This window comes from Malus sylvestris, chromosome 4 (assembly GCF_916048215.2).
Source record: "Malus sylvestris chromosome 4, drMalSylv7.2, whole genome shotgun sequence".
NCBI lineage: Eukaryota > Viridiplantae > Streptophyta > Magnoliopsida > Rosales > Rosaceae > Malus > Malus sylvestris.
This window is the reverse complement of record NC_062263.1, coordinates 17,806,249-17,818,547: the sequence shown is the minus strand read 5'-3', so window position 1 is coordinate 17,818,547 and position 12,299 is coordinate 17,806,249. Positions and strand designations below refer to the sequence as shown.

At 35.8% G+C, this 12,299-nt stretch overlaps 1 protein-coding gene and 2 long non-coding RNA genes across 3 annotated transcripts; 2 read left to right on the top strand and 1 right to left on the bottom strand.

The window, feature by feature from the left end:
• The first annotated feature begins 1,519 nt into the window (after positions 1-1,519).
• On the top strand, positions 1,520-2,637 carry LOC126619700 (uncharacterized). The gene is made up of 4 exons (XR_007622129.1): positions 1,520-1,802; positions 1,966-2,044; positions 2,224-2,390; positions 2,536-2,637. It is a non-coding gene; the product is annotated as an uncharacterized LOC126619700 (long non-coding RNA).
• A 2,600-nt stretch (positions 2,638-5,237) lies between these two features.
• On the top strand, positions 5,238-6,512 carry LOC126619737 (uncharacterized). Its single transcript, XR_007622135.1, has 2 exons — positions 5,238-5,497; positions 6,235-6,512. It is a non-coding gene; the product is annotated as an uncharacterized LOC126619737 (long non-coding RNA).
• Positions 6,513-10,450: 3,938 nt separating this feature from the next.
• Positions 10,451-12,023, bottom strand: LOC126619736 (uncharacterized). The gene is made up of 2 exons (XM_050288152.1): positions 11,553-12,023; positions 10,451-11,332 (listed from the first exon to the last, which is right to left on the bottom strand). The coding sequence occupies exons 1-2, from the start codon at positions 11,823-11,825 to the stop codon at positions 10,718-10,720; spliced, it is 888 nt and encodes a 295-aa protein (XP_050144109.1). The 5' UTR covers positions 11,826-12,023; the 3' UTR covers positions 10,451-10,717.
• Positions 12,024-12,299: the final 276 nt, after the last annotated feature.

The following is a 12,299-nucleotide window of genomic DNA, read 5'->3' as shown; positions in this document are numbered from 1 at the left end:
ATTAGAATTTGTTATGCCTCTAAAATGCCAAGGAATGCAAAGGAAGTCTATATGAAATAATATCTCATAATAAAATTCTTTTCCAAGTTATAATTCCGATCCACCAAAAAAATAATATAAAACAAGCAATTTTAAAATGACAAAATGTTTGTGCATACGTAGATAGACGGTAGAGAATAGAGATACAACAAATGAGTTAAATTGCCGTTCAAAGACTCCAAACTAATTATTAAATAGATAATGGACGAGATGGGATAATGGCAGATCTGATAATGTAGCTTGTAAGATTCGCAGAGAATTATGTCAAACACTTGAAGGTGTTCAGATAATTTTGTTTATTTATTTCTATTTCTGAAATGTTTAGAGAAAATTGAATTGGTGGATTTGTAAGTTGATGCATTGCATCATATTTATGTTTAGTGGATAGGTTCGTTCTAAGCCACTAAATATTTTAAGGCGCTAATGGATTAATTGTCAACATTCATAATAGATAGATTAGTGGTTTGGAATCATATTTACAATTGAAAACATAATTTTAATCCATATTGCACTAGTTGCTCGGATTCCATTTATGAAACAAAGAGTTGCAAGAGGCATCTACATGGGTAATATACTTCACTAACTAATTCTTCGATGTGGAGGACGATTCGCACAAACAACAAAGAGAATAATATAACCCATAAAAATTCATGTCTCAAACAATTAACTGTTTATAAACGTTTAGGTACTCGTTCAATACATGTATAAGATTGAGGTTTTGAATTTTTTTTTTTTTAAAGGAGTTTACATGTTCAATTCATGGGACATGTATAGTATCTCATCAAAGGAGTCAAGTCTATAGACATCCAGATGAATTGAAACAAGATTATACACCATAGGCATCTCAACTTCTGCAAAAGTAAAAACTGACACAAATTAACTTTCACTACAATTATTTACCATTACCAACCAAACAGATTCACCGTGCAAAACACTCTTTAGGCAATTTTTCGACAAGGGGCTTTCTAAGTCCCCTTTATATAAAATTTTGTGGTTCATTCCTCGTTAACTTGATCTCAATCATTCGAGATTTGAAAATTCCTCGTTCAAACATAACCCTACCAATCTGGTATATATATAAATGAATGAAAGTATAATGAAGTTATTACTTTAGTCTAAAGAAGGCTTTTCAATTGCACTGTACAAATGAATAGTATTTGGACCCGAATTTCACTTTATTTACGAGGCTGCCACTGACTCTATCTGTCGTTGATCTTCATGCCACGTGTTGATAATCTGGAAAGGCAGGGGTGCGATGGTCATTTTAGTCTGTAGGGCTTTGAATGGGTTGGGTGGGTTAGAGACTTTCATCGGAGCTGCAGTGGGACTCGGTGAGACCATGCCATCAGGAGAGAGAGAGAGCGAGCTGAGAGAGAAGAGAGACAGGGAGGGAGAGAGATAGGGATTTGGTGAGAGGAAGGCATGCGGCTTGTAGGCAGACAGAGTCACAGGGGATGTATGATTCGAGGGAGATGGAGAAGGAGAGGGAGACAACGTGAAAGAGAGAGTAGGAGAGGGAGGAGTAAGGATCCCTCGCTGAGGGTTTCATAGTTGGGAGGCCATGCTGATAGAGATAGAGATAGAGATAAGAGAGGGAGAGGGAGAGAGGGAGACAGAGAAAGAAGGAAAGGGAAGAGTGGGGATCTCAGCGCCATTGCTGCAGATCCTTGATCTTCTTCGATCCCATCTCCATGTTCTTCTCAGGCTCTCACAATCGCAGCATCACTCGCCCACTCATTCACTCACTCACTCACTCACTACAGGTACACCTCTTAAACTCTCGCTCACTCTCACTCCACTGAAATTTGAAGGTGATTTTCCAACCCTAAATTGATATAGTTCATACCTTGATTTTATCTTAATATATCTACATATGTGTAGTATAGATAGTTTTATCTAATGTTGTAGAATCCATGTCCTATTCAGAAATTCTGAGATGGTAAAGGTTACAGAAAAATTGGAAGGTATATAGAAATTCCAATATGAGTTCTCCGGCCGATTTGAGGTGGGTAATACAAACTTTTATATTAAGTTGATTTGTTTTTGTTTTTTAGGATGGTTATTTTCATCTGGAAACAAGGCTGAGCATCCAAAAGTTTCAATCTTATACCTATTATTTAATACTGGCTCAATAATCATCAATTTTCCTCTGACTTTGTTTATGAATTCTGATATATAATCAAGGACACACCGGCACACCAACGCCTCAATTTTTCGGCGAAACATCACCACAGAACCACCACCACTCACTCCGTTCTGCTCAAGACACACAGGCGAATGCCTTTCACTGTGCATTGGCTACTGCCACTGTTCATCGGCTTCTCTTACGAGACTCACCGCTCCCGACCTCGGTAAACCACCCTTACACTCCTCCCTTATCTTTTCAATTTGGGACTCGAATTCAAGCTTGCATGTATTTTAGTTTTTCATACTTCTTTCGTCCAATCATCATCACCCTTTTTGTCTCTCTTTAAACAATTTCCACTTGGTTTTTAGAGAGAGAAGGTGGTAGCAGCAGCAGTGGGAAAGAAGAAGGTCTTTTCCTGTCTCTGCCCTTCGAATCTCTAGGGTTTGGCTTTGGCTCCGTTAGCTGTTGAGGTACAACCATATCTCACTCCCTTTGGTACTCTCTCTCTCTCTCTCTCTCTCTCTCTCTCTCTCTCTCTCCCCCCCCCTCTCCCTCTTTCTCTCGCTAAAATCTCTGTTGGGTTTCTACCAATATGTCAATTATATAATTTATTTTTTGATGTGAGATTTGGTGCATTTGATTTGGGTTATGGTTTGAGATGTTATTTGCAAGATTTCATTTTTGAGTTGGATTCATGGTTTTGCTTAAGATCTCTTTTTTTAATTGTCGTTGTAGCTTGCTGTGCATGTGATATTTTCTTCCAGGTCAAATATTATCCAAATTCATTACTGTATTTCAAGAGCTTGCGACTTATAACTTCTCTCCCAACTCCCAAGTGAGTCTTAGATAGCAAATCACCCTAATAATCTAAATACATTAAATGTTGAATCTAAATGGTGGTGTGGTACATCATGTGGAAATCTTTTGAATTCAAGTTGTCTTTTTTTTATTTTTTCTTTTCCCCTATCTGTTAATTTAAATTGGGATTGGATACTGATTTGTTTTTGCAGATTAGGAGGAAAAGAGAAATCATGTGCATTTCATTGTTTTGGTGCATTGCAAATAACTACAATATACAATCAAATTAGGAAAAGACAAAAGAATATGCTTGATGACTGATTGGTTTATGGATTAGTAGTATTATTTGTGGTGTAGATCATGGTTTTCGGGTCTTTTACAATTTTAGTGGTTGTGCTTAAGGGTAAATGATGATGTAGGATGGAGATAGTTTTTAAAGAATGCTGGATTTACGTTCGTTGGAGTACATTCAAGTAGTTTTGTGTCCCTGTGAGGTATTTGATATTCCTCATAGTTTCGTTCTTGACCATATTCCTTCTCGAATCTTCATCGATAAAATGTTTTCTTAAGCATCTTTTTTAAATGTGTCTTTTATGTTTGATTGAGTTATGACTTTCCCTACCTTTGTGTGCATGTACTGGTTTGAATTTATGTGCATTTTATTTGAAATGATTCGAATTGAATATATGTAACCAGAAGTAGTGATTTTTCTAATTGTGATAATTGTGCCTCATGTTTTGTTGAGGACTTTGATATTCTAATTTTTTCTTGATAATATATCATTTTTGTAAGCGTATACGTAGGGGTGGGTTCGGTACGGTTACCGTACCAAAACCCTTGTATCAATTACCGTACCAAACTTTCGGTTTGGTAAAATCTATTACCATTACCGTACCAAACTTTCGGTATACTGAAGTTCGATATTGCCAAAAGTTTGGTTGGCATGGTATGGCAATGGTAATTGCCATTTTGTTTTGGGACAAAATATGTTTTTGTTTTTTTAACCCAATTCAAGGGCAAAACTTTTTTTTTTGTACCTTTATCTCATACATTATAGATTAAATTCATCTATTATTCATCATTCACAATTCACACACATAATAATTCAAATGAAGCATCAAGATTCATCATGAAAATTAAGCTTACAATCCAAATAGAAGTTACGAACCAAAACAAATAGAAGTTAACAATCCAAATAGAAATTAAAGTTTCAAACCAAATGAAAATTGGAAGTAAACTTCAAAAAAGAGAATTCATTGATCAGTTATTCAAGCTTGAGATGTTGAAGCTTTTGGAGGAGACATTGAACTTGTAGAAGATTTTGTTTGTGTCAAGCCTACATTACAAACAAAGAAAACATATTAATTAGTAGCAAGAAGAATTAAAGTTGAAAACCATTTAATAACAAATTTACTAAAAAAATTAAAGCATATCTTTCTTGTTTTCTTTTCTTCTATTTCCTTGTAAAATTGAAGCATATCTTCCGTTGGTCCTTGTAGAAGTTTACTTCATCTGCCCTAAGCCAACCACTAGTAGAGACTAGTGCCTCCATTATTTTAAGAGTCAAGGATAAAGGGTTCACAACCCTCCTCCCTAGACTAAATGCATTTTCACTAGCAACAGTAGAAGTGGGGGTTACAAAGATATTTTGGCTATTTGTGAAAGAATTAGGAACTCTTTTGTGTTTGATTTCCACAATTCTAAGATATCAAAGTCACTAACAACAATGCTAATATAAGTAGGGTTTTATTTTCAAATTATTAGAATATTATAAATATGTGTTATATAATTATGTATTATATAAATTATAAATTATATTGTATTTTCGGTATGGTACGGTAATATTGTGGTAATGGTATCAATTACCAATACCGTACCATGAAATTTCGGTACGGTACAATACCGTACCATTACCAATTGGTACAAAAAATTTGGCACAAAATCGGTATGACACGATTGATAATTCGGTTGGCATGGTAATTTGGCAAAAAAATCCACCCCTACGTATACGGGTACTTTTTTTTCATCATTGTTTAAAGATCACATTATCTATACACTAAAAAAGTACTGTTCATGAGCTCAGTTGTTTTTAAGGAAAACTAATGAAAAGGGCTTGAAAACTTTGAGTTTTAATGATAAAGACAAAATAAAGGATAAAGTGAATAGTAACATGATTGACTTTTTAGTGTAAAAATGTGGTTTTTCGTTAAAGTGAACAGTACCAGGTGCTTTTCGTTAAAGTTTCCTTGTTTTTATTCTCAGTCTTTTATCTGTGTTGCACAGTGAATTTACTGGTTTGCCCCTTGTGTACGCGTGTTGGTCATCTAAGGAGGACATGAGGCTGGACGTATGCGTGCTGGTCATCCAGGAAGAGGAGTCTGGATGCACACGTGTTGCTCATCTGGGCACAGAAGGAAGCTGGAAAAGTTGGGGGAACTGGGAGTTTCTCTCTCATTCCACTCTCTTCATTCGCTTCCAGAACAATTTTTTCTCGAGCTCTCTCTCAAGCTCGGAACTCCTGGCAGGCAAGAAGTTTCGTCTCTCTCTATCTCTCACACCTTTTTGTTTTTCATGTCGTGGTCAAATTTCCTTTGCCTGATGGATTTGTTGCATTCGACAAATTTTGCACTATGTTTGCTTTGTTGTGATTAATTTTTTGTCGTTTGATTTAGTGAATCTTGGGAAAATCCAAGTTGAATCCCATTCTGATTTGAAGAAATTTTATACCCAGAAAAGCAATTGGCCCCCCGTTCTGATTTTAAGAAATTTTAAATCCAGAAAAGCTTGGGTTTCCTACATATTTGTTTCTGATGGTTGAAAAGTTTAATCTTTTTTATATTTTGATTTATCTCCTGTAATTTGAATAAAGATTGTTTTATTTATTGTTTACATATTAGAGTTTTTAAAATTTTTATATAGTTTTTTGTTCTTTTGATGCATTTGCTGGTATGATCTTCTAATTGCTGAAGTTTATAGAGCATTTCAGTTAGATATTATTAGTAAAGATAGCAGCTCTGAGCTTTTTTCTCCTTGAATTTTACTGTTATGATTCTTGGGTGTGTTTATTTTTCTTGCTCAACAGTTTTTCTAATGCCATCAGCTGTGATGGTTAATATTCTGAATTCGTCGACTTTGATAGGATTAAAGTATAGGAGGTTTATCCGAATTTTGATATCGTGTGGTACTTGTGGATCTTAAGTGATAGTTTTTCTTTGATATGTGGGCTTTGAGTTAATTACAAATTTTTCGTGCTTTTCTATTTAATTCAGTGAAGACTCAGAATGGGAAAGTTATGGCTGGAGATTTGCCACCTTTAATGGTGAGATTAAAGGCGTTTAGAGAAACGTATTCTGAGGCGGACATCAGAGGTATCTTAAGTGGGTTGGATTCTGACTTCGGTGATGAGATTCATCCTTCCTTAAGGTGATTCATATTGTGCAATGTTCAGTTGAATGCATGTAAAAGCCAAGCTGCTTATCTTATGGACCTCATTCACTCACGTGTTCCTCTGTTCATTCATGATTGTGTTGAATTTATTCAGGTTAAATGTGTCTTGTTCATATAGTTATGTCTGAAATAGTGGTTCCTGCTGTAATGCGCGGGCTTATTTTCTAGTCATGATCTAAAGCAACATACCAATTGTAGTGTGGATACAAATTTCATCCCGAGTTGATGAATTGGTGAAACACCACCTATTGAACAAGAAACATCATTAGCCTAATTCACAACACCTGAAAAAAGGGGAGGGTGTCCAATGAGGCTTCGATGCCTAGGTTAGAGAATAATTTGAATAAGTTATAACAGAGGAAGTATATTCTTGCTTGGTGTTGCTTTATTTAATATTGATATGTGGCAAATCGATCATACTCATGTGAATGAATGTTTTGATGTTAATTATGTTGGTTTCAAAAGGTTGCTCACTCATGAAAATTCCTCCATGCTTTCGCATAAGAGGTTGAGGCACATCTCTTAAAGGAAGAATCATCGCTTTAACAAAGAAAAACATGTTGCCACAACTTAATTTAAGTAATTTTAAAGACTAGTCAACTGCTTTAAGGGAAAACTTGCAAACGCTAGAAAAATAGGGCCCAAGAGGAGGCAATATCTCCTTGCAATTATTCACATTTACATTTGTAGTCCTTTCCCGAATAAAACATTATGTGGTAACTCTTATTTTGTCACTTTCATTGACGATTTTCAAGGTTTGGATATGTTTATATGATATCATACTTCAGTTTTGGAGTGTGTTAAAATCTTGCAATTGGAAGTCAAAAACCAACTTGATAAACATATGCAAATTGTAGATCAGATAGGGGTGGTAAGTACTTGGCAGGTACATGTAAGTCAGACAACAAGGGGGACCATTTGCAATATATCTTGAACAAAATGGAATCATTTCTCAATAACAACCCCAGAAACTCAACACCAATTTAAGTTGCAGAGAGAAGAAATAGGACCTTGAAAGACATGATTCGATCTGTGTTTGCACATTCACCATTACTTATTTTCTTATAGAGTGAAGTTTTGAAAATATTCAACTCTATCATCAATAAAGTGCCAAGTAAGTCAGTACAAGTTATTCCTTTTGAAGTATAGATTGGTAAAAAAACCTTGGTTTTACCATTTTCGTGCGTGGGGATGTAAAGCCGAAGCTAGGTTTTATAATTCAAATGAAAGAAACTGGATCCAAGCGTTACTTGCTCCACAAGAAATCACCAGTAGATTGCCAATAATTCTACGGTCACCTGCTGAACATGATTCTCAAATGGAGGATGTAGAAAATGTGGTACTACTTATTGATGTCATCTATACAAATGAAGCAGCTCACATCGATCTTCCAACTGAGACAAATGAGGCAGATGGTATGAATCCAGACAACAACATTGCAGTGACCAACATTATTGAAGCATTAAATCTGATAAAATCACAAAGAACGCATAAATCTGTAATTTCCTCAGAATACTTGTGTTATTTGCAAAAAACAGAATACAATATTGGCGATGAAGATGATTATGCAACTTACACTCAAGCTGTCAATAGTACCCGTTCAGATTTATGGCATAAAGTAAGTCCATGAAGAAAAAAGGAGTTTGGACTCTTGTATCTAATACGTCAGCTACTGCAAAACCCATTGGTTGCCAGTGAGTTTTTAAAACTAAAAGGGACTCACAAGGCAACATAGAGAAGCACAAAGCTAGACTTATGGCCATGGGCTTTACATAAGCGAGAAGGAATCAATTACAATGAAACATTTTCACTTCTCTCCACTAAACATTCCACGAGGAATATAGTGGCTCATACTGTTCACTTAAATTTGGAACTTCATCAAATGGATGTAAAACGGCTTTCCTCAATGGACAATTAGAAGAAGAGATATTCATGCAACAACCACCAGAATTTGTTGAAAGGGAGGAGTCTACAGTCCGCAAATTTAACAAGTCCATTTATGGACTATAACAAGCATCTAGGCAATGAATTAAGAAGTTTGATCAAGTAATGGCCTGCTTCTGATTTTGAAGAAAATAAAGTGGATGAGTGCATTTATCTCAAGGCCATTGGCTCCAAATTAATAATTTTAGTTTAATGTGTTGATGATATCTTACTAGCTAGTTCAGACATTAACTTATTACAGTCATCAAAGAGAATGTTGACTAGTGGTTCTGGTTTTGATATGAAATACTTAGAGGAAGCTCATTATGTTTTTGGGACTGAGATTAAAAGAGATCGATCCAAGAGAGTTCTTGGTCTGTCTCAAAAGAACCACATTAACAGAATCACTAAAGGTTCAACATGCAAAATTGTTCAAGCGGAGAATTACCAGTTGGCAAACGAGACAAGATGAGCAATGAACAAAGCCTCAAGAATGAACTTGAGAAAGAAAATATGAAGGACAAACCTTATGCATCTTTAGTAGGCAGCCTAATGTATGCTCAGGTATGTACAGGACCAGACATAGCCATTTCAGTGAGTGTGCTAGGGAGGTTTCTAGCAAATCTTGGTACAACACATTGGGTTGCAGCTAAAAATGTCTTGAGTTATGTCAAGAGAACCGTGGACTTCATGTTAACTTAACAGTTGTGTAAATGATTGAAAATCAACCAATGGTTATATTTTTCTGCTAGATGGAGGAGCAGTTTCATGAAAAAGTGCAAAACAGAATTTGCAATGCTTCTTCGACAATGGAAGTTGAGTTATTGGCTGTTGTGCAACAACTAAACAGGTCATCTGGATCAGAAACTTAGTGAAGTGTTTGAGAGTGGGTGACAATATTGAAGGACCTTTGAAGATAAATTGTGATGATAAAGCATCAGTATTCTTTTCAAGAAAAAATATAGTCTTTGGCAAGTCGACTAATGGACGTACAGTGTTTGAACGAATCAAGAGGGAATTATTGACATTCAACATATTGGCAAGATCTCATGATAGCGGATCCCTTGACAAAAGCCTTAATAGTGAGAGTGTTAAAAAACCATGTCTTCAGTATGGGACTCGGAGAGACTTTTGATTCAATTAATGAGTAGAAGTGAACACTCAGTTGTTTAAACCATCTCTCTGTTAATTTGTGACTTTGTTAGTTATTTTCGGATTTCGTTTGTTCAATAAACTTTGTTATTCTCATAAAATTATTTGAGTTTGATTTTGACAGAATTCTCATGTTAAAGAAATTGACATACAACATCAGCTGTATAGTCTGAACATCATAACTTGTCAACATTGTATTAGATGTGTATGTAATCATGGAGTGCAAATGCAGTAATGTACACATATATTATATATATATATATATATGCATTTAGTTTTCCATGGTTCAGCATTTTAGTCAAAGTGACAGGTTGTTAAGAGGAACAATTGCATATTATGAAGGCTCAATCATCACCATGGTTCTTATTATATCAGGGTAATCTTTATTTAGCAAAACTCATTATGAACGTCAATAGACTTCAGTCCAACTGACTTACTTGATACTTAAGAGATCTTGGAACCCTAATTGAGTAGGAATCATGGAGTCAGAATCCTCATTTTGCAAGACATATATTCTTTGTTATGGTGGGATACCATGGTGATTTGGTTAATATCTCTTACCTAAACCATGCATATAGGTTTTCTCTGCTCTCACAAATACACGTTGTCAATACGAGCTTAAAGCCTATCCTATAAGTGAGAGCATTATAGTTTTGCTGAGAGTAGAAGACGCCCTTTTAGCACTAATATCGCCATGTCGTCTTCAACTGCAGGTAAGGTTTCTGCAGACTCTCTATTCCAATATGCATATATACATATCTCCATATATATGTATGTTCATATGTGTTTGTCTATATGTTGTAATCCTTTTACCATGTTGATGCTTTAATAATAAACCTCAGAAGCATAAGATGATTTATCAACTGGCCAGCCGCCATTTCCATGTTTAAATGGCATTAAAAATCAATGTAAGGGACAATGAAAATAAGCCTTTGGCATTATAAAATTATTTCGACCAAGAAGAGACTGAAAACAGGTTCTCTGACCCTTTGCTTTTCCACTTCTTTACTACTTTATACAATTACAATCTCTTTTTATACAACTATAATTCAACACTAATTTAGTATCAAACTCATATTTGAATCTAAGACTTCTCACTTGCAACTAGAGCGAAATACACTATGCTAGTAACAATTACAACATTTTTTTAACGGCCACCGAAAAACACACTGTTTACAATTGCAAAAGCTGTCGACATAATAGTACAAATCAAAACAGAGAATGATGAGTTTAAGATTCCTGTTGAATTTCAGAAGCAACAGTTCTAGCCCAAAACTTCAGATGTTTCTTCATGTCAGCAGCTGCGGAGACTCTCGGCAACCGCAGGTTTAGCAAGGGCGAATCTGGCCGTTTTATAAGCCACGCTTCTGACAAGTAAGGCCTCATCACTTCACCCTCTTTTTCATCATCTTTATCTTCTTTAGGTACTTCAATTTCAGCAGAATCATCATTTTTATTCCGTAACTTTTTACTATTAGACACACCAAGTCTCTGCAAGCCAGGTACTAAACTCATCATTCTTGGACTCAAGTGTTCTTTCTTAAACGTGAACCCTAAGTCTATGAACCCCTTGACTTCTTCGAGCTCTAGCTCCCCCAAGCTCCGGCAGCTCATCGATTTCTGAAGCTTTTGCGCCGCTGCAGCAGCCGTTGCATAACCTGGTGATGATGTGGATGATGAGCATCTTCTGTTTTTCCGGGGACGTTTTTGGTGATCAGATGACTGAGACCGAATTAACATTCTGTTGGCCAACATATTTAATCTTGTTGGTCTAGTTTTGTTCTTCTGCACGTTGACGAATTCGTTCGAGTTCATGTCATCCTCCTCTTCATTATTGGAATCATCCTAGTCATTGTTGCAGCATACGAAACATCAGCTAGGCCAACTGTGTGTAACAAAATCATTACCGGTATTTTTCTTGGAATTAAAGAACTGGAATTGCTCCATCGAATTTTAATTTTAGTCAATTTGTTTTCAATTTAACCTATTCGAAAAACAGACGAAATTAAAATATGGTTAAAATATATACAAGGACAAAAACTGTATTCAATCCTTTGTTTAATACCTGTGGAGTGGTCATTTGTGGTGAATCTGATGAGTTGTCTTCATATAAAAGTGGTGAGAAATCGAATTCTTCATCTGCATGAGGCAAGAAGGAGATGGTGGATGATGGGTAAGTAAAAGAATCTGTGACAATGGAGTCCTGAGGTGTTTGATCTTCAATGGTACTACCTTTGGGACTAAATAATGAAATTGGCTCAGCGAAAAGAATGGTTTGGCGAAACCATAGACGATCTATGGCTCCTATAAGACATAAAAAACTGTAGTTATTGGCCATGGAGATGAACAAAAACAAGAAATCTAGAGAGAGAGAGAGAGAGAGGGAGGGAGGGAGGGAGGGAGGGAAGGAGGGAGGGAGGTGTTGGCAAGAGAAATCTAGAGGTATATAAAGTGGATTTTTGTGGTTGTGAATTGTAGCGAAAGAACAAAAACAAGTGAAAGCAAATGAGTTAGTAGAAGTGGTGGAAACTCTAATAGTCGAAGATGTGGTCAGAAATATTGGATTCTCTTGACTCCACATATCTTAAAGAGGCAAAATGGCAAATGTGCAAAAATTTGCTAGTGAGATAGTATGTCGTGATCGATGGTCAGGATATGCTTTGGAATAATTATTATAAACAATATTTTGGTGGCCATGTCCATTGTTTTCGGACTCTAATGTTTATCCTTGACTAGACTACAAATGGATGTGCACGAGTCTTGGATTAGCACTGGCTTAAAAAGCTTAAATCATTTGAAAATGAGTCATAAA